Genomic DNA, 25,314 nt, shown 5'->3' with positions numbered 1-25,314 from the left:
TTGACATCAAAGATCTAATGTTATTTTCTCGTCGTCATGGAACATTTACTTTATAGTCAATGGAAATGGACCAAGTCTTTCTTTATTCTATTGCCTATAAATACCATAATAAGGCATCGTCTTAGTCACTTACCACTATATATCCCAAAAAGGAATACCCAACATGGATACACAAATTAATTTCAATTCTTCCAACCTTGAATCTATACGAAAATACCTTCTTGATGATGATTCTGAGAATGTTCTCCACGAGTATCAAATACCTGCAGATGTTTGTTGGAGTTTTGATAACGACGATTTTTCATTTCTTGAGAACCATGGTGGATCGTCCATGAATATTGATAAAGAAGCTTGGAGTTCATCAAACTCGGGTGAGATATACCACCACAGCCCAAGTTTAAGCTTGATTGACTCGTTCTTAGTGGATGAATGGATTGAACAGTCGGGAACTGTTGATGATATTGGCAAGCTCGAGGACATTCTTCCAGTCAACAATGTTGATTTTACGGATTTGTTGTACCCAGAAACAGGAGATTTGCAGGAAAGTTCATCATGCATTTCCGGTACGAGTTCATTAACGGCGGATGGAGGGATAAATATGCCAATAAATTGGGATTTCTCAAACGGAGAAATGGTGGAATTAGTGGTGATCAGCGGAAAGGACACTGAAGCTTCGCCATGCGAGACGGAATTTGTATGTGATGAGAGGGAGGAGAATCAAGCATCCTCGCAAACAGAACCAACGGCCAAGAGGTACAGAGGCGTGAGGAAGCGGCGGTGGGGGAAGTACACGGCGGAGATACGAAATCCAGACAAGAAAGGTGGAAGGTTATGGCTGGGGACGTACAAGACGCCAGAGGAAGCAGCCATAGCCTACGATAGAGCAGCCTTTAAGCACCGAGGAAACCGTGCTTTAGTTAACTTCCCACATTTAATTGGCTTTGATAAACCCTAGAGATTATGACTCATTTATCACGCGTTGTTATCATTGCTATTGAACAAGAACAACGATGACACTGTTCCAAATGGCCCAAATAACCATTTGCATTTTGGAAGCAAATAATGGATGAATTTTATGCGTGTAAACGTGTTTTCCTGAGTAAGCACTTTTTTTTTTTTTTTTTTTTTTTTTTTTTTTTTTTTTGGTTAAGGATCCGTAAGATAGTATTTTCCTCATGAACCCATGAACCCGATATCTTTACATTAGTTAAATATGTATGTGTACAATATTACGAAGTACAAACAGATCATGATAAGCCGGACATAGGCCGGTTATATTATACAAATGGTTATCTACATTTACGTACTAATATCCGCCGAAAAGTTTTATCTTTAGAAATATATAGTATGAGCATTTAGATTAGACAAAAACTCACCAAATAATGATGTAGGAAGCCTTTTGGTGAAGTCATATGCATATTGTGAGGTTGATGGACGTGTAGAATGTGTGTGCGCCCTAATGTAACTTAGTCATGGACAAAGTGAATATCGATCCCAATATGTTTGATTCATCATTATCGAACTAGATTTGTCAAAAGATATGTCACCAAAATTATCACAATAAAAGATATGGTAGCTTGTGTAGTAATGAGCGAAGTTTGTGGAGAAGATTGCAAAGCCGCATGATACTCATCCTCAACACTAGAATCGGAAATGACACTATGGTGTTTAGAAGACTGCTATAGAAGATTGTTGTCGCGAAAACAAAATATCATGAAGTCGAGCGACATATCATATGGCAATGCTTCTATTGAGTTTTTAGAGTTTGTAGTCGACCAATCTCCAAACTTATGGATGTAAATCTTCATTTTAATCATTTTAGTAGTTATATTAGAAGTATACTAATATTTATTAAGTGTTTAAAAGTCTATTGGATGCCATTAAGAACTTATGGACCCTTATTGATGGTTGGACGTCCATATAATTCCCCTAAAGCTCTTATGAGGTCTAAATCTCTTAAATGTCAAGTCAAGAGTAGCATAGGACTTAAAAGAGATAAAATTATTATATTAAGAATGTTTTTAGGTTATTAAGACTCATTGGTCAAATTTAGGAGCAAGAGGAGCACACTACATTGCCTTTAGAGTAAAAACTCATTTCCGTAGATGTGTTGAGTGTAACTCCCAAGGCATAAGTTACATAATGTGTAACATATTGAGAAGTTCAAAAATGATTTTAAATCCTAACCCTTAAGCCCTTGATATCTAATGAACCAAACCTTCCATATGGGCTTAAAACAGGTATAATAAGAAAGTTATGAACCTTCTCAAGGGTATTTTGGGCATTTTGTAACCTCTTGAACACGTCATTATGAAGTGATTAAGAGATCATTGTAGCATTGAAGCAAGGTGAAGTGACATTACAAGTTATTGAGGTGAGTACTCTTACCTTGAAGCACATATCTCTACTATATTATGTATTTTGACTTGTGTTTTCTTTTTTGTAATATTGTATGTATGTATGTATATATATATATATATATATATATATATATATATATATATATATATATATATATATATATATATATGTTCAAATGAAAACAATTCTTATATTGAGAACATTTGAAAACAAATTTCAACTACACATCTAAAAAAAGGACAGCGTCATTTAAGTGCGTCATTTAAGTGCTAATGAAGAAATGGGTTATCTGTAATTTAACTAATGATTCCCTGTGCTTTGTTTTTCACGCACAAACTTAGTGACACCCTTCTCTGGTCCTGCCCTCTGCCCAACACCGATTCCTCCCGTTATGCCCCTCCGACATTGACCCCGCCTCCTAGTGTTTTTCTTCTTCCTATGAACTTTCATCTATGCACGATACTTGTTCCAGAAATTCAATGCTCAAACTCAACAATTTGATCTTCCGAAGGTACTATCACTACTCTCTTTCTCTTTCTCTCTCTATATATCTCTCTCTCTCTCATTAGCACATTCTAGTTTGATTTGTACTCTAATCAGGAAAACAATGGATCCGATCGAATTATGAGCCAGATTCATGATATTGTGAAATCTGACATCGTTTCATTTATAATCATGAATCGTTTCTTCTTTATGCTAATTGTTGGTGCCAATGATAAATGAAAATAGTAAGCTCTAGGGGCTGGATTGGAGTCTATTAGAGAGTTGATGATCACTGTAGGATTTCATGCACACAAGGTGTTTGTCATATTGTCTGAAAGAATCTAATAAGTGTAAAAGTGGCGTTTTATGTGAAAATCCTTAACTTTGAACCCTCATTAAGCCAAACATTAAAGTCCTTAGGTCAAATTGAATTTCACATCTCAATATCCTAATGAGTAACCAACAATCATGTTAAAAGTGATAAACTTAAGGCTTAACCATTAAGTACTTAATAGAACACCAAAAGTGATTTAAAAGCTATTATGATCAATTTTCCCAAATCTGTCCTCCAACTTCTAAAATTTGTGCAAGTCAGTAGGAAAACCTAAAAATCATGAGACTTATTTTTATGGAAATATTATTGTGTTTATTTTCTTCAAACTTTGAATCACATTTCGAAATTCCAAATCCTTGAGGGGTAAAATTGGCAATCTTCTCAGTTTGGTCCATGCTGTCACAGATTTCATGCATTGTCTTCAAAAAATCACAATAAATTCATCAGAACTCCAAATGCCAAAATTCCAAAGCCTATAGTTAGATATGGATGTATAGTTTCCCACATATAAAGGGTCTGATGTAATTCTTAGTATATTGGTACATTTTATTTCAATAGTGTTGAGTGGTCCAGAATGTGGCAGCTTAAAGTTACTAACTTGTAAAATTAATATAAAATCAACCAAAAATCATTATAATGAGATCTTTATATTTCTGGAAAGAAAAAAGAGGGAACTTTACCAATGTTATTTTATAGAAATTTAAGAATGGGTTGAAAGGTAAGAAAACAGATCCCAAAAGAGCACTACAATCAAAGAGAAATCAAGAAAATATATACATAAGTTTTATAAGAGTAATACAACAAAGCACAAGCTAAATAATGTTATAATTGTTGTGTAGGTTCTCGGAAAGGAAAGGATCCATCTTGATCATGCTAGCTGATTTTCAAGTTCAAGGAGGTGAGTTACACTAACTCTCCTATTATGTAGGTATTACTTGTTTTATGATATTGTTTACGGTTACCCTAATCCGGTAGAGTGAACAAGGAAAGGCAAAATGTAGTTTGTTTTTTAGTGTGACATGCAGAAAAGATTCATTTCCACGTTCTCGATTCGTTAATTGTTCTCGTGTATTAAATCACATGCGATTATATCATCTAATCACATATGACTTATATGCACAAGATTCATTTTTGTGTTTTCGATTCAATAGTTGTTCTTTGTCCATATTAATCATATGTGATTAAATATATAAAATGGCATATGATTAAATACATGATAACAACTATTGAATTGAGAACGCGAATTTGAATCCTATTCACATAAATCATATGTAATTAGATACATATGATCACATGTGATTAAATACACGAGAACTACTATTGAATCGGGAACACAAAAATGAATATTGTCCACATAAATCATATGTGATTAGATACATATAATAACATGTGATTATGTGTATCTAATCATATATGATTTATGTGGCTAAGATTCATTTTTGCATTCTCGATTCAATAATTGTCTTTTTTCCACTTTAATCATATGTGATTAAATACATTTAATCAGATGTGATTATATGTTTCTAATCACATATGATTTTATTTGGAAAAAATGAATCTTGTCTATATAAATCATATGTGATTAGATATATACAATCACATGTGATTATATACATGATAACAAATATTGAACCAAGAACACAAAAACAAATCATTATCCAAATTAATCATATACGATTAAATACATCTAATCACATGTGATTATATGAATCTAATCACATATGATTTATGTGGACACAATTCATTTTCGCTTTGTCGATTCAATAGTTGTTCTCATGTATTTTATCACATGTGATTATATGTTTAATCGCATGTGATTAAGTACATGAGCACAACTATTGAACCGAGAAGGCGAAAATGAATCTTGTCCACCTCTAATCATATATGATTTATATGGAGAATATTCGTTTTCACATTCTCGTTCAATAGTTGTTCTTGTACATTTAGTCACATATAATTTCTGTACACAAGATTCATTTTCACATTTTCAATTCAACATTTTTTGTTTTTCCACATTAATCATATGTGATTAAATACATACAATCACATATGATTAAATACATGAGAAAAAATATTGAATCAAAAATGTGAAAACGAATACTATCAATATAAATGATATGTGATTTGATACATATAATCACATGTGATTAAGTACATGAGTACTACTATTGAATTGAGAAAAAAATAATGAAATTTATCCAAATAAATAATATGTGATTAGGTACATATAATCACATGTGATTATATGTATTTAATCACATATGATTTATGAATACTTGGTCTCGTGTATTTAATCACATATTATTTATGTGAAAAAGATTTGTTTTCACGTTCTTGATTCAAAAAATCATATGTGATGAAATATATATATATATATATATATATATATATATATAGTAACATGTAATTATATACACGAGAATAACTATTGAATCAATAACATTAAAACAAATATGTGTCCACGTTAATCATATGTAATTAAATACTTATAATCACATATGATTAAATATATGAGAAAAATTATTGAAACGAAAACTCAAAAATGAATATTGTTCATATAAATCATATGTGATTGGATACATATAATCACATGTGATTATATGTATCTAATCACATATGATTATATGATTAAAGTTGGCAAAAAAATAATTATTGAATCGAGAACGCGATAATGACATATGTGATTAAATATATCTAATCATATTTAATCACATATTATTATATGTATCTAATCACATATGATTTATGTGGATAAATTTTTTGTCCATTTTATTCGTATTTGATTAAATACATCTAATCACTTGTGATTAAATACACGAGAACAACTACTGAATCAAGAACGCGAAAAAGAATCTTGTACATATAAATCACATGTGATTAAATACATATAATCACATGTGACTAAATACACATGTGCTTATATGTATCTAATCACATATGATTTATGTAGACATGATTTATTTTTGTATTCTTAATTCAATAGTTGTTCTTTTACCCCATTAATCATATGTGATTAAATTAATATAATCAAATATGATTATATGTATCTAATCATATATGATTTATGTGGACAATATTCATTTTTGTGTTCTCGACTCAATAGTTGTTCTCGTATATTTAATAATATGTTATTATATGTATCTAATCACATATGATTTATATAGACAATATCGATTCAATTTTGTCCATATAAATCACATATGATTAGATACTTATAATCACATGTGATTAAATACGTGAGAAAATTATTGAATCTAAAACTCGAAAGTAAATATTGTCCATATAAATCCTATGTAATTAGATACATTTAATCATATGTGATTATATACATGAGAACAATTATTGAATCAAGAACGCGAAAATATAATTTTTTCTACATAAATCATATGTGATTAAATACATATAATCACATGTGATTAAATACATGAGACTAAATATTGAGTCGAAAACATGAAAATGAATATTGTCCACATAAATCACATGTGATTAAAAACATAAAAAAATTTGTTGAAGAGAAAATGTGAAAATGAATCTTGTCAATATAAATCATATGTGATTAGATACATTATACATATAATCACATGTGATTAAATATAAGAGAACAACTAACGAATCAGCAACGCGAAAATGCATGTTGTTCACATAAATCATATGTGATTAAAACATATAATCAGATGTGATTATATATGTCTAATCACATGTGATTTATGTGGATAATATACATTTTTGTTATTCTCGTGTATTTAATCATATGTGATAAAAGGTATCTAATCACATATGATTTATTTGGACAAAAATGAATCGTATCCATATAAATCATATGTATACATATAATCACATGTGGTGGTGGTGGGTGAGGGTGTTGGTGTTGGTTTCGGGTGGTGTTGATGGGTGGTGGTGGTCTTGGTAAGTGGTGGGTGGGGGTGGTTGTGGCGGGTGGTGTAAGTGGGTGGTAATGGGTGGTGGTAGTGGGTGGGTGGTGGTGATGGTGATGGGTGGTGGAGGCGGGTGGTGATGGTAGGTGGTGGTGATGGGTGGCAGTGATTGGTGGATAGTGGTGGTTGGTGGTGACGAGTTGTGGATTTTGTAGGTGGGGGTGGGGCTTGTAGTGGCGGGTGGTGATGATGGTGGTAGAGGTGGGGTGGTGGTGATGGATGGTAGTGATGGGTGGGTGGTTGTGAGTGGTGGTGATAGTGATGGGTGGTGGTTTTGGTGGGTGGTGGGTGGGTGTGGGTGGTGGTGGTGATGGGTGGTGGTTTTGTTCTCAAATGGTCTCGCGATAAAAATATGTTCTCGATTGAACGCTCCCATATATATATATATATATATATATATATATATATATATATATATATATATATATATATATATATATATAGGCTTAGGTTATTATATTTAAAGTAATTATTGTGTTATTGTATGCATAAATGTGGGCCAATCATTTTACTTGTTTTAAGAAAGTGATTAATACATATTATTGAATTAAATATACTTGAAAAATACCATCTAATTTAATTACAAGGGTATTTTAGTCAAGTAATATAGATTTAATAAAGGAAAATTGCATATTTTAAGGGATCATGGATTCTATAAATTTTAAAAATCCGATTTTACGAATTATAATTCTTTTAATTCGGACATTCTGACAGAATATGTTTATGAGTATTTTCAAAAATAAAAATATTCTTGAACCATAAATAATAAAAATATTCTTGAACATATTTCTTGATCATGACTTTAAAAATTTCTTGTAGAATAACAAATTCTCGAACCATCAATTGAAGAATTAAAACAAAAATTACATTAATTCTTATAGAATAAATGTAACAATTGCTAAGAATTACATTTATTGTTAAAGAATAAAACTAAAAAAACTTTCAAATCTGGAAAAAAAACATCAAAATCTAACAAAGACACTAATACATTCTAAAAGAATAATGTTGCTAAGAAGCGTCGTTCAAATTTCGTGGTCCGTTCTTCAAGCATCAGATTCTGTGGAAACAAATCCAATGAATAAATTAGTGAAAAAATATTCATATTCCATTCCAACATAATTGGAATTCGTGATTCCATTCTGATAGAATTGGAATGCATTTACCAATAGTTATATTAATTCGGGCATTCTAACAGAATATGTTCATGATTATCATAAAAAACATTCTTTTCTGATAGAATACTATAAACGAAGAAATACCATTCAGTTGAAGCATTTTAGCGAGCGCTTGGTGTGTATCAAAACAACTTTCAATTTCCTGTAAAAATTAGACAATCAGAACAAATTCCCAATTCACCAAAAATATTACACCTTGAAAGAATTAGACAATAAACCTAAACACATCCAAAATTGCAGTTAACCCTTTCACTTTCTTGATAATAGTCTATGCTTTTACTAAGGCATTTAATCGAACACCTGGTGGGTGTTCTGTCGTCGCTTAGCTGCCTTGCTTTTACTTTGATCTTTAGGCTTGAAAACTTGACTCTGGACTCAAAGTGGAGACATAAATAATGCCCGAAACAGTTGAACACCTGTACACATACCATCAAAACACCAACATTCATTGAAATAATTAACTCAAGTAAACAACAGACTAGATTAGAATAGTACTCACGGTTAACATCCAGGTTGCATTTTCAACTTCACGAGGATTGGAATGGGCATACCGGTGGTTGAAAGTGCATCTAGAGTGACCCTTTCACTTTCTTGATAATAGTCTATGCTTTCACTAAGGAATTTAATCGAACACCTGGTGGGATATCAGATTTGCATTCTAATCTTGGTTTAATGTTATCACAAAGTATCAAGTTTGTATACCATCAATAAAGAAAGTAAATTACAAAACGGCCCTTGTGGTATAAAGTATGTTTCTTGGATTTTTGTGAATTCTTACTTGCACATTAGAACTAATGATACATCTAACTTGGGATGTGCGTTTGGACCGAATACCCGAACCGAAACCGAAACCCGGACCGGACCGACCCGAATTAGGACCGAATAAGTTATTTGGGTCGGTTCTCGGGTATCTATTTTTGCCCAATTCGGGTTTCGGGTTTTTCGGTCCGGGTTACCCGAATAAAGGTTTAATCGGGCCAAAAAGACCGACCCGGAAAGTGAATAGTCACTTGAACCGAATAACCCGAATAAACCGAAATGACCCGAATAACCCAAATAAACCGAAATGGCCCGAATAACCCAAATAAGGAAATTCTATTTTTAGTTCAAGAAAAAAAAACATTAATTTAATATTTTTTTCTTGAACTAAATATAGAATTTTCTTATTTGGGTTATTCGGGTTATTTAGGTTTATTTAGGTTATTCGGGTCATTTCGGTTTATTCGGGTTATTCAGTTCAAAACATAGTGTAAATGTTTGTTTGGGTTATTTCAGTCCTTTCGGGTTAATAACCGAACCGAAACACGTATTACCCGAACCGAACCGACCCATATTAGTATAATCGGTCCGGGTTTCGGTTCCCACTTTTCGTCCAATTCGGGTTTCGGGTTATTCGGGTTCGGGTCGGTTCCGGCCCGAAGCACATCCCTACATCTAACAAAGTTGCATCAACTGTTGTACTTTTTATAAAGCAATGAAGTACAATAAAAAAACAAAGTTTTAGAAATGTTCATATTAACATAACCACTATAAAGAAAAGTAATTTTGAATTAATGGACATTACCTAATCAATAACGTGCATTGGATCCATTTTTTTGAGGAGATAACCGGTTCATTGACCATTCTTCCAAGGCTTTCCGGTGAAGAGCACTCATTCGAATATAAGGTTGTTTTTCTTTGATTAATTTCTCACCATTTTTCCAGTCATCAACGACACCCAAACCCACCAATAAAGCACACATCAACGCCACACTTCTTCCATGGCCTGAGTTAAAATCATATCAGAATTAAGATTGATGGTTTTAGTGTAATGATATCGTTAATCAAGAGGTATAGTATTACTGTATTAGTAAGGATGAAATGAATTTGAATTACCATAAGCACAATGAATGAAGATAGGAGTATTCTGAGTTCTCTTTCTCAAAGCCCATCGAATAGACGATTCCATGGCACCTGGATCCGGAGACCTTGTATCTCACGTCGGAACACAAAGATAACCATTTTTAGATAAACCAGAAACCCTAGGTAACTCACAGGTGCAATCTATTACAGCAGGGTTACCCGACGGCATTTTTTCCGGCGAAGAAGGCCACCCACCGATGTACAAACCCTTAGACACCTCGCTGTAAGGAGCTTTCCTGCTTTTTAACCTCCGAAGTGCTGAAAACCCTCGGACAAAATACAAGTAAGGGCTAAAATGAGTAGAGACCAAATTGGGAAGGATCCGTCTGTGTTTTTTTCCTAAGAGCATTGGTAAATTGATTAAAGGGTGTGAAGCGAGGGAGACGAGCAATGGTGTTGGGATCGAATAGGTGGTGGTTTTAAAAAGCCGACGATAATCGAGAAAACCTAGGCAGCTGAAGTCAATGGTTACCATAATTATAGGATATTATTTCTGGAAACTAATTATCAAATTACCTATTTACCCTTATTTATTTGTTTAATTATTTATTTTTATTTTAAATTTTGATTGGCCCATATTTATGCATACAATAACATAATAATTAGTTTAAACACCTGAACCTAGCTCTATATATATATATATATATATATATATATATATATATATATATATACTATGTGTTCCCTTCTTTTATTGATTATAATTTATGATTCGGGGTGTCCGTTATTAAACTAAGGACATGTTTTTGTGAATAAGTTTAAATAACATGGGTTTTTCTTTAACTTTCATTATGGGTTTTATACCCTTTGAGTTTTGATTGTGGATTTATATACCTGTGACTTTGATTATGTTATATCTTGACTTCGATTCATGTGGGTCCATATACCATTTTATTGACTATAACTTGACTTTGGTTTTTGTTTGAATCTTGACTATTTGATGGTGTTATTGAGTCTCATATTGTAATTGTATGCAATGTCGATTACACTGTTAGGTCATTCCCAACCCTACACTAAAAAACCATTTTTACACTATAAATTAGATTATGATGCTCCAACCCTACACTATACCTAACATTATATATATATAACTATACCTAACATTATATATAGTGTTAGTGTTACACTATATATAGTGTTGGATTTTAGTGCAACACTAAATATAGTGTTGAACAAAGAACAATATACCTAGAATACTCTTTTTAGTGTTAAATATAGTATAATAGGTTGAAGGACTTTAGTGTTTACACTATCTTTTACACTATAATTATAGGTATAGTGTAAAAAAAATAGTGTTAAGGGTTATAGATGGTCTTAGAAACATCAAGTTTAGTAAGTCCACTAAACGGGGTTCTCCTTCCCATGACTCCAAGTAACCATCAACTTTCCCTAGGGCCAAACACAATGATTTGCCATCAATTAAGAGTGTCCTGGTGATGTAATATGTTTATAGTGGCTTGCCATCATTTCAATTGAAAAGGCAATGCCACATCCTTAGGAGAAAATAACCTTTTTTGGAACCTGTGAGTTTGGTATTGTTTATGTTGGATCCAAGGTAAAAATATATGGATTGATGTGAAACTTCACTAGTGGTATGATGTTATTGTCAACTAAAAAATATCCTTCGTTTACTGGATTGATGTTATGCAAAAATATCATTTATGTATATGATGTTATTGTCAATAAAAAATCCATATGAACAATGATGGACAACCCACATTTATCTCCCATATTGAAAATATCATCCATGAGGAGGTCTAAATTCCACTTTCATGTATGTTTATTTTCAACACGATTTAATGTCGATATTTAATATCAAACTAGGGTTTGGACCGTCCGCGCGTTGCTGCAAAAGCTCCGGTATTTTAAAAAACGCAGTTCGACACTATATATATCATAGAGACGATTAAATCATATAAAGTGGAGCACAAAAATATCAAAATAAAATATGGATACAAACAATTGACTTGAAAGTGTATCTTTAAGAAATTAATAAAAAAAGAATTATTAAAAAATTATATAAGGGGCCAAAATATAACTTTAAAATATAATAAGGGACCAAATTGTAATGTATAAAATACTAATAATTTAACTTTAAATTTATAAGGGTTGAAAATTGTTAAATAAAAATTAATTAAAGGGAAAAAAATATAAATATATATAAAATTTAAAATTATAAGAATAGAAATTGTTACATCAAAATTAGTTTAGGGATACAAAATATAAAAACAAATAAAAGTAAAGGAAGGAAAATGAAAAAAGAATTGAAAATAGGAAGACTTATTTTATTTTTGTTTACGATGTGAATAGTAAACCTCCTCACAAACCAATTTTGGTAATTATATATATATATATATATATATATATATATATATATATATATATAATATAATTAGTAAAAATATAAATATAGTAAGGAACGTAAGTAGTAACTTATTAAATACTAATAGTTTTATTTTATAATTACCAAGGATGAAAAGTGTTCAATTAAAATTACTTCAGGGAAAGAAAGGTAAATATAAAGATTTGCTAGTTAGAAACAAAATCTTTATTTTCAAAAGAAGACTTATTTTAGAACTTGTACCGTATTATTTCTATATAATAACTTAATCTGAATATAGTTATTTGTGCTTTGGAAATAGTCAAAACCAAATGAATAGTGATACCCTCACAAACCAATTTTGGTAATTAATATATATATATATATATATATATATATATATATATATATAATTTATTTAAATTGTTCAAAAAAAAAAAAACACATGATGACCTTCTATAGCAGGTTTAACATGTCAAACTGGGATATGGGATATGTTTGTTCAAAAATCACCCATAAACTTTGTATGTTTATAAAAATGAAAATTATAAAAAATAATAAAAATAAAAACATATACATGTGTCAATCATGACTCGGCCAATGTCAATTTTGGAACTATATTCATGGCCTGGATTTCCTGCAATCAGGAAACAAAAAAAGAAATTTGTCAAAGGAATTGGAATCTGCCATGCGTTTAGTTGGCAGGAAATGGAGTTGAACTCCATGATAAAAACTAAATCTTTATTTATAAATCAATTTTCTTTTTCTTTTTTGACTTATTTGATTACATATGTAAATGGGAGCAAAAATCAAAAAGAATGAATGGAGTTGAATTTCTTCCATCCACGAACAGTGAAGAATTAATGAACTTTTTTATTTTACAAAAATAAAAATCAAACATAATGAAAACTCATTAATACCCAAAAAAAAATTATTAAAGAAAGAAATATTTACCTGGAATAAAAGCTTGCAAGCATATGGTAGTTTCATGGATGAGAGATTATCTCCATTTTTGCATGTGGAGCAAACTTTAGTTTTTGTCTTATGATTTTCGTACCCTAGTAACCCACACTTTCTACAAACCTACCAGATTAAAAAAACAAAAAAAAAAAAAAAAAAAAGTAAAAATATATAACTTTGGTTAGTTTTAGTAAATAACTCTGTAATTTAAATAGAATTGAGAGATTATTGAAAACAATAATTGTGTTATTAGATGTTGCATATAAAAAAGTGGGTTATATTGCAGTTGTTCATTAGTCTGCAGTATTTAATATTATTGATGAATTTTAATTTACAAAAATAATAGATTAACCAGAACAAAAGCTCATCAGAGCCTAAATATAGTATAGATGTTTTTTTGCAAATTTGGTCCCAACAAGTTTTCTCTTGCTTATTTAAAGTCCTTGTAACGTTTTAGATCCCTGTTCCAAGAAAATGACTATATTTTGGGGACCAAAATTGCAAAAGTCATCCATAGTTAGGGGCCAAAAATAGCCATTTTACTTAGAACAAGGACCAAAACTGAAAAAATCACTCTTAAGCAAAAGATGAGTTGAAAAAATGTGACATACCTGAACCTCAAAGGGGTCACTAGAGATCATTAAGCGTTCATATATCAGATTACTAGCTCCATAAGCAATCAAACAATCTCGTTCCATTTCTCCCACTCTCAAACCTAAATAATTATCAAAATTATCATATTTAAAATTACTATTAAAAACTTTATGTAAAATGTATTTTAAGCAAAAAAAACTCACCTCCATTTTTGCTTCTCCCTTCTGTGGGTTGTCTAGTTATGAGTTGACGTGGGCCCATGCCTCGAGCATGCATCTTATCCATGACCTGATTTATGTACCATCATAAATACATGTTTAATATCTTTTAAAAAATTGATAATTAAAGGATTTAATTCTTTCTTACCATGTGCTTTAGCTTCTGGTAGTATATTGGTCCCATGAAAATATATGCTTGTAGTGGCATACCAGTGATTCCTGAATTATAATCACAAAATTAAAATGTATTCACAGTTAAGAGAATATTTGAATAGATTTCTAGGATTTTAAATTGAAGAAAATCACCATGATACACCAACTTCATGGGTATTTATGTAATTTATAAAATCTTTATTACTTTCTAAATTTAAAATTCAACAGAGACTTGTATTAATCGGGTTCTAAGATAATCTTGATTTATCATCAATATAGGGTGCAATAAAAGATAAGTACCTGAATATAGAAAGTCCTTCCCATTGTAACAAAATCCATGCTTCACAAGGGTTTCACTGTTAAAAATTGAAATGTCATTTAATTTTATTTTAGTTTTTAATTATCAACCACCTACTCAAAGAAAGAAAGAAAGAAAGAAAGAGTTGCACCTTATATCTTCCACTTTGTGTGCATGTCCACTTGGTTCACCAAATGCACTTCCATAATGAAACTTCCCACATGAAACTCCAGCCTTACTTCCAAGAAGCTCTATCATCTTTCCAACAGTCATTCGACTACAAAAATGGCAAAAAGTGAGAAAACAAAAATAAAAAAAGGTTCTAAAATCTAAATACATGAATGAACAAACACATGGGAAAATCACAAAAGCTAGTGAAGGGGTGATTTGTAAAAAGTTGGGACTAAATGCTTGACTTTCTATATTAAGTCGTTTTTTCTGCATTAAGTCAAGAAGATACACACATGTATAGTTATACCAAATTAAGTCGTATCCCCATTTTGAAGAAAGTGGAATTTTGTTGCATATTTAGAATTAAATTTAGTAATTTAAGAAAAAATAATGTTTTGGTACCTTGGAAACCCATGAGGGTTCATAATCAAATCTGGGCATATGCCTCGTTCAGAGAAAGGAAAATCTTCTTGTTGGATAATGGTCCCACAAACACCTTTCTGTCCATGCCTACTACTAAACTTGTCACCAACCTAAATCAAATAAGCATATCAGTAATACATTTAAAGAGAAACAAAAGAAATGGAATTTTATCACAAGAAAAAAAAAACAGTGAAACTTATATAGTTATATGTTTGTAAAGCATAACAATAAGATTGAAAAAAAAAAACTATAAAATGTATCTCAGCCCAAAAAAAAACTGAAACTAAATCATAGAAACCAAAATCAAATGATTTTTCAACCCACAGAAACTGAAACTAAATGGTTTTTTTCAACAAAAAAAAACGAACTTCGACATATGTCAATGTAGGTGTCTATTTATAGAATAAAAAAGATTATTAATTTTGATATATTAAGTAATTAATTAATTATCACCTCAGGCCTACGAGTATGGCGAATCATGAATTTAACACATAAATTGCCACGCTGATCAGAGCATAAAGCCACTCTATCCACAACAGCTGCTTCCCCTTCTGCACCTTTGTAGGTTTGTCTAAATAGTCTACCTTTACTGAAAATCACAAAAAGAATGAGAATTTTTCCCATATCATCGAAAACACAATCAAATCTTATTGCATTATAACAACTCACCTATTTGTTGTTTGTGATTTGAGAGAAACATTTGTATTTTCAGGGATTAATTTAGTGAAGAAAACGTCTTGAAATCTTATTATTTCACCAGGAGAAGCAAGTCCATCATTATCCAAAATCTACACGGAAAATAATTGTTGTTTAACATGAATATAGATACTTCACAAGTATAAAAACAACATACCATTGCACCTACTTCAAAAAATATACCCAATGTCATCAAAATAAAAAGCAATTTTCACTGCTATAACTGGTAGACTTTCTAAAGTATAAAATTCCAAATAAGAAAATATTAATGTACAAGAGAGAGAGAGATAGAGAGTATGAACTATGACCTGATTCTTTTCTCGATCATGTGGGGCCCGGCTAGGTATATTAATCTGATCAAATGTATTTTGATATTTCTGAAAGGCAGCTGTGTGCCTGTTTACACAAATGCATAAGAGAAAGCAACTTTAACAACAGACAAGACAAACAGATAATAGATAATAGATAACAGATAATATGGATCATGTTATAAGTACCTTTTCATTACAATACAGCGACCAAAACCACGATCCAAGGATGATTTATTCATAACAATGGCATCTTCAATATCATAACCACTATAACTCATAACTGCAACAGTTGCATTTTGTCCAGCTCCAAGCTTATCATACCCTACCTGAAAAAAGAATGAATTTTTTTTTATTTATTTTTACTAATAAAGAAAACCAATGAACTTGTATAATATGGTGAGATAAGACAAAATACAAACCAGCTCAATAGTTCTTGTTGTCAATAGTGGGAGTTGGGGATAAACCAAAAGGTAGATCAATGTATCCATCCGACATAGCTTCATTTAAAGAAAACACATGTAAGTCACTACATATAAATATAAATATATATAATAATTATAATCAAATGCAAGATGCATGTAAAGTTGTAAACATGTAATAAACACTTGGGGTATGTTTCGTTGAATGGAATGGAACAAATAATTACATTACATGATCATGTTTGGTTTGCCTGTATTTTTTTTTATTGAGATATAATTAATGAATTTTTTTACTACTAATATGGAATTTGATGAGTAGTGTATACCTGGTTATATGCAATATTACCCATTGCTTGCTTTCCCATGGCACACTGAAAGAGAAAGAAAGCAAAAGCATAATCAATTAATCATCCAGAGTATAACACAGACAAAATTGAAAAGTCCTACAATTCCACAGAAGGAAAAAGGCAAAATTGTAAGTATACAAGTTCCAGGTTTACATATGGCTAAAAATTGTAAGTATGTTGCTATTATCATGTGTACAGAATAAAGTACATTGCTATTTCCTACAATTTGACCATAAAAAAGTAGGAATAAGGAAGGACCTGATAGGTATTTCTTGGGGACTGGTTATGATGAGGAAAAGGAATCAACCCAGCACAAACACCTAAGAGTGTGAATGGTTCTATTTCAATATGTGTTGTCTCACTGGTGGCTTCTCCTTCATATAAAGCAATCTAAAATCATAAAATCAAAATAAGAACGGAAGTTATTTATAAATATATAATCATTTGGAATAGTTTATTTCCAAAAAGTTGAAAGTTTAACAAACCAAAGCATTGTTCTCTTCATTGACATCAAGATACTCTATCAATCCTTCCTGTAGAAAGCTATCAAAATTGCGAACTCCATCCTTTAAAAAAAGAAATGAAAGGAGAATGCTATAAATTATAAATATTTAAAAAATAAATAAATAAATAAGATGAAAGTACATTGCTATTTCTTGCATTTAACTGATTGTGTAACATACCTTCAACTCTTTCATGTGATGATGCTTAATTCTTGAAACACCATTGTCAGCAATAACAAGTGGCCGACAAACACGGCCACCATCCGAAGCAATATAAACACAACGCTGCCAAAAAAAAAGAAAATGACCATTTTACCCCTGGTTATGCTACACATGTTAATTGGTGAATTTTGAAAGTCTGGAGAGCTAGCTTACTTGTTTCTCATTGATATAAACGCTTACAAAATCAGCTATTTTACCAGCCCTTCTCAGTTTCCTCATTGCATTAGCAAAGAACTAGAAATTCGTATAAAAGAGTAGATAAATATTAAAATAATGATGTGATGACATTAAATAATCATATCAAAAACAAAAAGTATAATATATGGATATAACCTGTGGCTTCCTATGCTTTCCAAGGATAAGACCATTTAATATGATGAGATATGAACTCGGTGAATGAAGTTCTTCTCCAGAAAGTTGAGACAAATCTTCAACTCCCAAACAGGAGCACTGATGAACAACAAAGATGTTTAAATATATTTATATACACAAACAATTATAAAAATAAATAAATAAATAATTATGAAAGTAAGAAATACCAAGGCGATAATAGGGCCTTCCTCTTCATCAGTTGTAACATGGGTCATCAAAGCCAGATTTTTCACCAACCCACATTGTTCGCCTTCAGGAGTGTCACATGGGCAAAGCATTCCCCACTGTACATAAAGATTCATCAAAACGACGTAGTTTTGGGATGTGATGTGACACTTCAAGATTGGTATATAAGTGGCACATACCTGGCTAGGTTGCAAGGCCCTAGGTCCACTGACTTTCCTTGACTTTTCAAACTGTGGTGAGATTTTTGTCATGTATCCATATGCTACAATGAAGGACAGCCTTGAAACAATCTGTTACAAGTGAATTTTCAGTTTTTTTTATAGATTGTGAACATATATTTTTATCGATAAAGGTGTTGAGTTGACCCAAATAAAGTATACTAGAAAAAGGGAAATAATCACCTGTGTTACGCCTGTTCTGTTCATATTAAATCGCTTAACATTCCAATTTCCAGTAGAGAGGCTGCGCTCCAAACCATTAGTAATATCCTCTTTCACTATAAACTGCATGAAAAAATAAAAAATTATAAAATCTGGAAGTAGAAAGATTTGAAAGTAGGATGCTATAATATAACAAACAAATAAATGGGAGTGTGTTGCTATTTCTTGGATTTATCCTGTTATGATAAGAAACCAGTCTAACACTGATTTCAAAGTCTAAAAAATTTAGATGCAAATGTTTTATTTAACAAAAAGACAACAAAATAAGTTACTAATATGTATCACATGGTAAAGATTAATAAAACTGGCATACCTTAGATATATCAAACTTGCTAGAACGACTGCTCTTGTCTAGTTGGGTATCTAAAACCCATGTTATATAGGTATTCAACGTCTTGAATAAGTCCTGAAATATGAAATTTAACCAAATATCACCAAAAAAATTTAAAATATAAAAATCAAGACTATCGACACTGATGAAAAAACAAAAAAATAATAATAATCTTGACAAGCAACTCACCTCAAATAGTAGAGATATTAATTGCCCTGAAAGCTCAAATCTTTTGTTGCCTATATAATCCTGTAAACCCATTGAATTGACAATCAGTAAAGTAAAATAAACATATAATACATACATACACTGATACATATATTTAAATGCAAAAAAAAAAAAAAAAAAAGCAATGACATCCATAATAAATCAATGAAAGTACATAACTTACTTTGTCATCCATGGAATCCTTGTTTAAATGTGCATCCATCATGCGTCTCAACATCACCACAACATATACACATTTAGGATGAAAATTATTATCTCTCACCTACAGAGATAGATAGATATACAGTTAGGTGGAGATACATTCAAAAAATCATATATTTTGTCATTGACTTTATTTGACTATTTGACTCACCCGAACCATGGCAATAAAAATATCCCGAAGAACACCTAAAGCTCCCTCATCCTAAATGGACAACAATACCCTTTTGTTAGAAATAGACCAGACTCTACAATATTAAAAGAAAAAAATTAACAGATGTTTCAATAAGCCTAAAGCAGAAGGATGAAGAAGAGACATACCTTAGTATCCTTACTGTTCCTCTTCTTATGCTGCATTAAACACATGAATAATCAGAAAAGGACATAATGTTATATGTATGCAAAAACAGATGGTTTAATAAGTAGTTGTCAGTATTAAGTAAGAAAATGAGTAGGAAACTGAATTCCATTGGAATTCACAAATCCTTTGATCGGTGGATTTCAGCATTCCATCCTAAGACTCATGGAATTCAATTCCCAGCATTTCCTTTATTTGAATGTCAAAATGTTCTCTTTCTTTGGAGAATCTCTAAACTTAAAAATTAATTTAAAATAAATTATAAATTAATCAAATTTCTAGTACACATTAACAATAGATTGTACCCTTTTTTCAAGAAATTCCAAAGCTTGTTCTCGTGTATAAATACCATGAGTTGCACAATCCTGAAATGGGAATGATAAAACATGATATTAAGTGTCTATTATTTGATGTCCTATATTACCAAAGCACATATAGCTTACTTTTGCATTTGATATAAAGTCAAAGTTGTCAAAATAAGGCATTTTTACTACATTTTTTTATAAAACTATCATAGGCTTTACAAAGTCAACATGAAGCTTACCTCAATAGATGGCAAAAGCAGAGCAGCATATTGAGGATCTCTACCAAGCATCTGTACAACTTCCTGATCACTTTCCATACCCATAGCTTTCATAACTGCCATAATGGGAACCTAAAAGAAAAGCCAAAAAATGAAACAGAACAAAAGGAAAATAATGAAGAAGAATCTTAAATTTATCATATGAAGTAATAACAAATTTATCTTGGAATCAGATAAACAAAATTATATGAAAACAAATCATAATACAGATAAAACCTATCTATACCTTGGAAGTAAAAGAATTCAAAATCAAATATATTCTCTCTTTCTCCATTACTATAGTTGTTTTACTCTTTGTTGTTGCTGTGCTGCTCACAACAGATGCCTGGATGCTGGATAGAGAAACAGGAAGGATACATATTCAGCGAACCAAATAGCAATGTACTTTACAATTCTTTACAGATAATAGCAATGTACTTTATTTTATACTAATAATAGCAACATACTTATACTTCTTACCTATAATAACAATGTACTGAAATTGTTACATATTGCTATAATTGGTAAAGAAATGTAAGTATGTTGCTATTATAGGTAAAGAAATACAAGTGAACTGATATTATGAAAAAAAAGAAATGTAACTATATTGCTATTATGAGTTACATAATGCTATTATCACTAAAAAAATGTAAGCATGTTGTTATTACAGGTAATAAAAAGTTAAGTATAAGTACATTGTCATTAAGGGTAAAAACAAGGTACATTGTCCATATTGGTAAAGGAGGCAAGGTACATTGCTATTTTCCACAATTTGCCCTTTTGGTAAATTAGCATAAAGTTTTGAAGACCTGGGAAGTTAATACTCACCAACCCTTCTTATCTGTGTCTATGATTATCCTGTTCTTTGAAAGCTGTTCTTGAATTAAAATAACCTGGAAGAATCAGAAAAATAAATAACATACCAATAGTAAAATCAATATATGGAAATATATTCAACTCCACATTAGAAGTTACATTTTGTTTCAATTAAAGTATAGCTATCACAAAAAAAGTTTGATAGGAATTGTTATAGATAGAGTAGGTGTCCTTTAAACATGCTTTCAACCAATAAATTATATTACAAAAAAGGGATGAAATTTTATATCTAATTTATGAAACAAAAAACCCAAAATCAAATGTATGATGCTTTAACTGGGTAGATTTTTCAAAGCATAATGTCCTAATAAGAAAAATATGGAAGAACAACGTTGTAAACGAAAGAAATGAAAAATAAAATGCTACAAAAAACATATAACCAAAAGTATGTTGCTATTTTGTTATAAACTTGAGATTATATAGGTCACCTTTTCATTTCCTTTCACAACAAAATATCCACCTGGATCAAGTGGGCATTCACCTAATTTTGCTAGTTCATCTTCATCTTTGCCATAAAGGACACACTTATTGCTCTTTAACATGATAGGCATTCTTCCTATAATAACTTTTGTCTGCAATATTATATAAAAAAAAAGATTTAAACCATTAAAGCTCAGAAAGTGATGATGAATATATTAACAAGAAATTAGAACTTACTTTTTTTTGTAGATTGGCATTATAACCATAAATACCATTGCAATACTCAATGTTTACATATATTGGAGCAGAATACCTAAAAAATGAAACAAAAAAATCGAAGGTATAAAATTAAGGCAAGATGGAGTTGTATATAATAAAATAATCTATTTTAAATTTTATAACCATTATAATAAAGTTGTATATACGAGATTAAATTATAAATATCCCTTATAACTATAAAATAATTTAATAATGCAATTATGAGCATATTACAAATTCGGTCCCTGTGGTATACTGTCTTTTCCGAGTTTGATCCAAGGTCAAAATAGTCATTTAAAGGAATCTAACAACTGACTATGTATTAACGACTATGTATTAACGATATATGGACCAAAATCAAAACGAAACTCTGAAATAAGGACCAAAAATAAAGAAAGATTTTCCTTTTTGAACCAAAACCAAAGAAAATTTTGAACTACATGAACCATTTCTTCAATTTATCTATAAAAAACAATATATATATATATATATTTAAAGGGGTATTTTTGTAATTTTCCGTCACTGCTTACGTCATGTCACCCAGCCGACACCTTTGAGGAGTCATTACATCAGTAACACCATCCACAACCACAGAAGGTGTTCCAATCCAAACATCTGTATATCTGCCATCACCACACAAAAAGATAAAAAATTTTATAAGATTATTATAATAAAAGAACTAAATGGAATTTCTTCTTGAATTAATGTACTTAATCAGACAGGACTTACTCCAGTAAGCTATAAAGATGTGTTTCTTTTTGACTTATTGCTGAAAGAACAACTTAATAGAGAAAGTTAGGGGAAGGAAGCTTTCCCCATTAAGTCCTGACTTTTTACAAAATATTTTGTATAACATCATTTATCCAAACAGTACTTTATCCACACAGGATTTGTTAGGCTAGATAGAATGGAATGACTGAAGGACTGGAATATAAAACATATGCAATTAGTGTGTATAGTTTTAACTCTACTCTATACATTATTTAATTATAAATAACAAAATTTTATTCCCCAAAATAGAATATTAAACATAATAAAAGTTCATTAAACCCAAATATGAGTATAGTATAAAATAAAGATGCTAGTTTTTTAATTAACTTAGAAAACAAGATAACAACTTAATGAAAATTGCAATATTTTTAAGAAGTAGTGCCATAAAATGTTACAGAAATTTTTATATGTTGCAATTTTTCATTTCAGTCCATGATGGAACGGGCAATTCCATTCCTTCTCCAATTCCATCATACCAAACACTACCTAAAAGAAACTGACTAAAGAATCAAAATACTTGCAGATAACTAGTAAGTGGAATGTGTTTACAAAGCAAATAAATTGCAAAATTGGATCTTTAAATGATACCAAAAAAAAAAGACATAAAATGGCAGTGTTCTACCTGAGAAAGACCTTATCAGTTACTTTAGTTTTCACAAGGTCATTAGCACGAACAATCTTCTTTATTTCAGTATTCACAAAATAATTGAAAGAGTCCAAATGTTCCTTCACCAATCCCCTCACCTGAAACTCTTTAAAAGTTAGCATTTACATTACATACTACTATATAAATATCAATAAACTAATAGATTTCCAATAGTTTTACTAAAACACTTTTATATTTCTAAAAGGAAGTGATCATTTCAATTTTCACCAATGACTAATTAAATACTTATATTTTAGTGCATTTACCTTAAGAAACTCGGGAAGTAGCTGAAACTTATCAACAGCAGACTTCACAGGAGCAGCAAGGAATTGCCTGTCAACTTTGCTCATACTGTAACAAAAACAATATATATATATATATATATATATATATATATATATATATATATTAAATGAGAAAAATGATGAAATCAATTTATCATAGAATATATTGCATACTCTTGACTCGCATCCAAAGTAACAGAGTCTTCGATCACTCCCATTATTAGTGGTGGATATGGACAGAAGTTTCACCGTGGCACCTAGAATACATAATATAATTAAATAATAAACAAATAGCTTGTAATTATTAATTAGTAACAACTAACCATTTGATATTAAAGTATTAGCAACTAAACAATATCGTTTTTCAACAAGCCCACAAAAAGGTTAACACATTTGAACTTAAACATATTGATTTTCAACAAATCAAGAAAAATATCAGCACATGTCAATTTTCAACAAACTGTAACAACATATTAACAACTAACAAAAACATTTTAACTTGAAAAAGGAACCCTAACGACAAAATGAATGATAAAATCGTCTGCATTGCTTTGTAGACTTGCTAGATTGAGTTATTGTGTAATTGTCAATTAGCTGATGAAATATTGTCAAGCTACAAAAAGGATACACCTACATTGGTGATGGTGGTGATATGCTATTTCATGTTTAGCGACAAGTTAATAGAAAATCAAATATACAGTCTAAAAATAAGTAAACCTTAGTCATTATAATATAAAAATAACAAAAACTATCAGTGAATCACAATTCACAGTTTCACGACTCACACCTAAAGGATTATTACTAAGACTAATAGCTTTTCAATTATCACCATATAAAGGACTATAACGAAGACACAGAATCACAGAAACTTGATCAAAAGTGGTTATCTTCTTTGATCATGGAAGATGAAAAGAAGAAAACTTTGAGATGTATTTAGCGAAACGGTGAAATATATTGAGGAGGAAGTCATTGAAATAAATGAGAATCAACAAAATAGCAAGTAAAAGGTAACATTATCAGATTAAGATGAACACAACATATTAAAAAATTTGCAGATGACATACTTCAAGTAACTTACTGTCAAGCAGCGTTGGTCGGTGGTGGTGAGCAGCGGCGTCGGTGAGTCGCACAGAAAGAGGACGTGATTTCAAAATTCTAGGGCTGTCGCAGAATCAGGGGACGAGAGATTGAGAGATTTCAATTTATTTGGGCCATGATCAAAGAAAACAGAGACGTGGAATGTGTGTAGGGTTTAAGGTGAATGGGAGCGACTCGAGTATAAACCTTCCCGCAATTCTTTTATTTTGGTCTTACGTGGTCAATGAATTTTATTTTGTGTATTATGCACCCGAATGTTTGGGAATTTAGAAATCAATCTCATAAAATCATCTCATTTATTCTTATGATTACATGTGTTGGTGTATGTGGAAAATTAAATATAAATATATCTTCATTTCTTAGCAATTGATCTCATTTGTGCAAGTAATTATCTTCATGGAACGACGACTTCTAAATCATAAATTTTGTTGTTTTAGTTGATTATTGTGTTTTTGTAGAAT

At 30.8% G+C, this 25,314-nt stretch overlaps 1 protein-coding gene across 2 annotated transcripts; it reads right to left on the bottom strand.

The window, feature by feature from the left end:
* Nucleotides 1–12,945: 12,945 nt before the first annotated feature.
* LOC145127283 (DNA-directed RNA polymerase III subunit 2-like) lies at nucleotides 12,946–25,024 on the bottom strand. Of its 2 annotated transcripts, none has more exons than XM_079062505.1 (38): nucleotides 24,820–25,024; nucleotides 23,930–24,012; nucleotides 23,738–23,822; nucleotides 23,448–23,569; nucleotides 22,585–22,677; nucleotides 22,034–22,109; nucleotides 21,805–21,948; nucleotides 21,329–21,393; nucleotides 20,748–20,853; nucleotides 20,483–20,593; nucleotides 20,244–20,303; nucleotides 19,902–19,931; nucleotides 19,735–19,785; nucleotides 19,546–19,644; nucleotides 19,344–19,403; nucleotides 19,137–19,229; nucleotides 18,785–18,886; nucleotides 18,563–18,673; nucleotides 18,365–18,481; nucleotides 18,159–18,275; nucleotides 17,979–18,059; nucleotides 17,784–17,888; nucleotides 17,586–17,666; nucleotides 17,359–17,490; nucleotides 17,080–17,124; nucleotides 16,754–16,831; nucleotides 16,521–16,660; nucleotides 16,332–16,419; nucleotides 15,997–16,115; nucleotides 15,781–15,916; nucleotides 15,307–15,437; nucleotides 14,885–15,010; nucleotides 14,736–14,791; nucleotides 14,431–14,501; nucleotides 14,268–14,352; nucleotides 14,082–14,185; nucleotides 13,465–13,593; nucleotides 12,946–13,147 (listed from the first exon to the last, which is right to left on the bottom strand). In XM_079062505.1, the coding sequence occupies exons 2-38, from the start codon at nucleotides 23,971–23,973 to the stop codon at nucleotides 13,097–13,099; spliced, it is 3,444 nt and encodes a 1,147-aa protein (XP_078918631.1). In that variant the 5' UTR covers nucleotides 23,974–24,012; nucleotides 24,820–25,024; the 3' UTR covers nucleotides 12,946–13,096. The 2 variants fall into 2 exon arrangements, with proteins under 2 accessions (XP_078918631.1, XP_078918630.1); XM_079062504.1 differs by having other exon boundaries at nucleotides 24,834–25,024.
* Between the last annotated feature and the right edge of the window lie 290 nt (nucleotides 25,025–25,314).

This window comes from Lactuca virosa, chromosome 7 (assembly GCF_052849685.1).
Source record: "Lactuca virosa cultivar CGN04683 chromosome 7, Lactuca_virosa_CGN04683_v6, whole genome shotgun sequence".
Taxonomy (NCBI): Eukaryota; Viridiplantae; Streptophyta; class Magnoliopsida; order Asterales; family Asteraceae; genus Lactuca; species Lactuca virosa.
The sequence above is the reverse complement of the archived record's forward strand: the minus strand, read 5'-3'. Positions and strand labels throughout refer to the sequence as shown.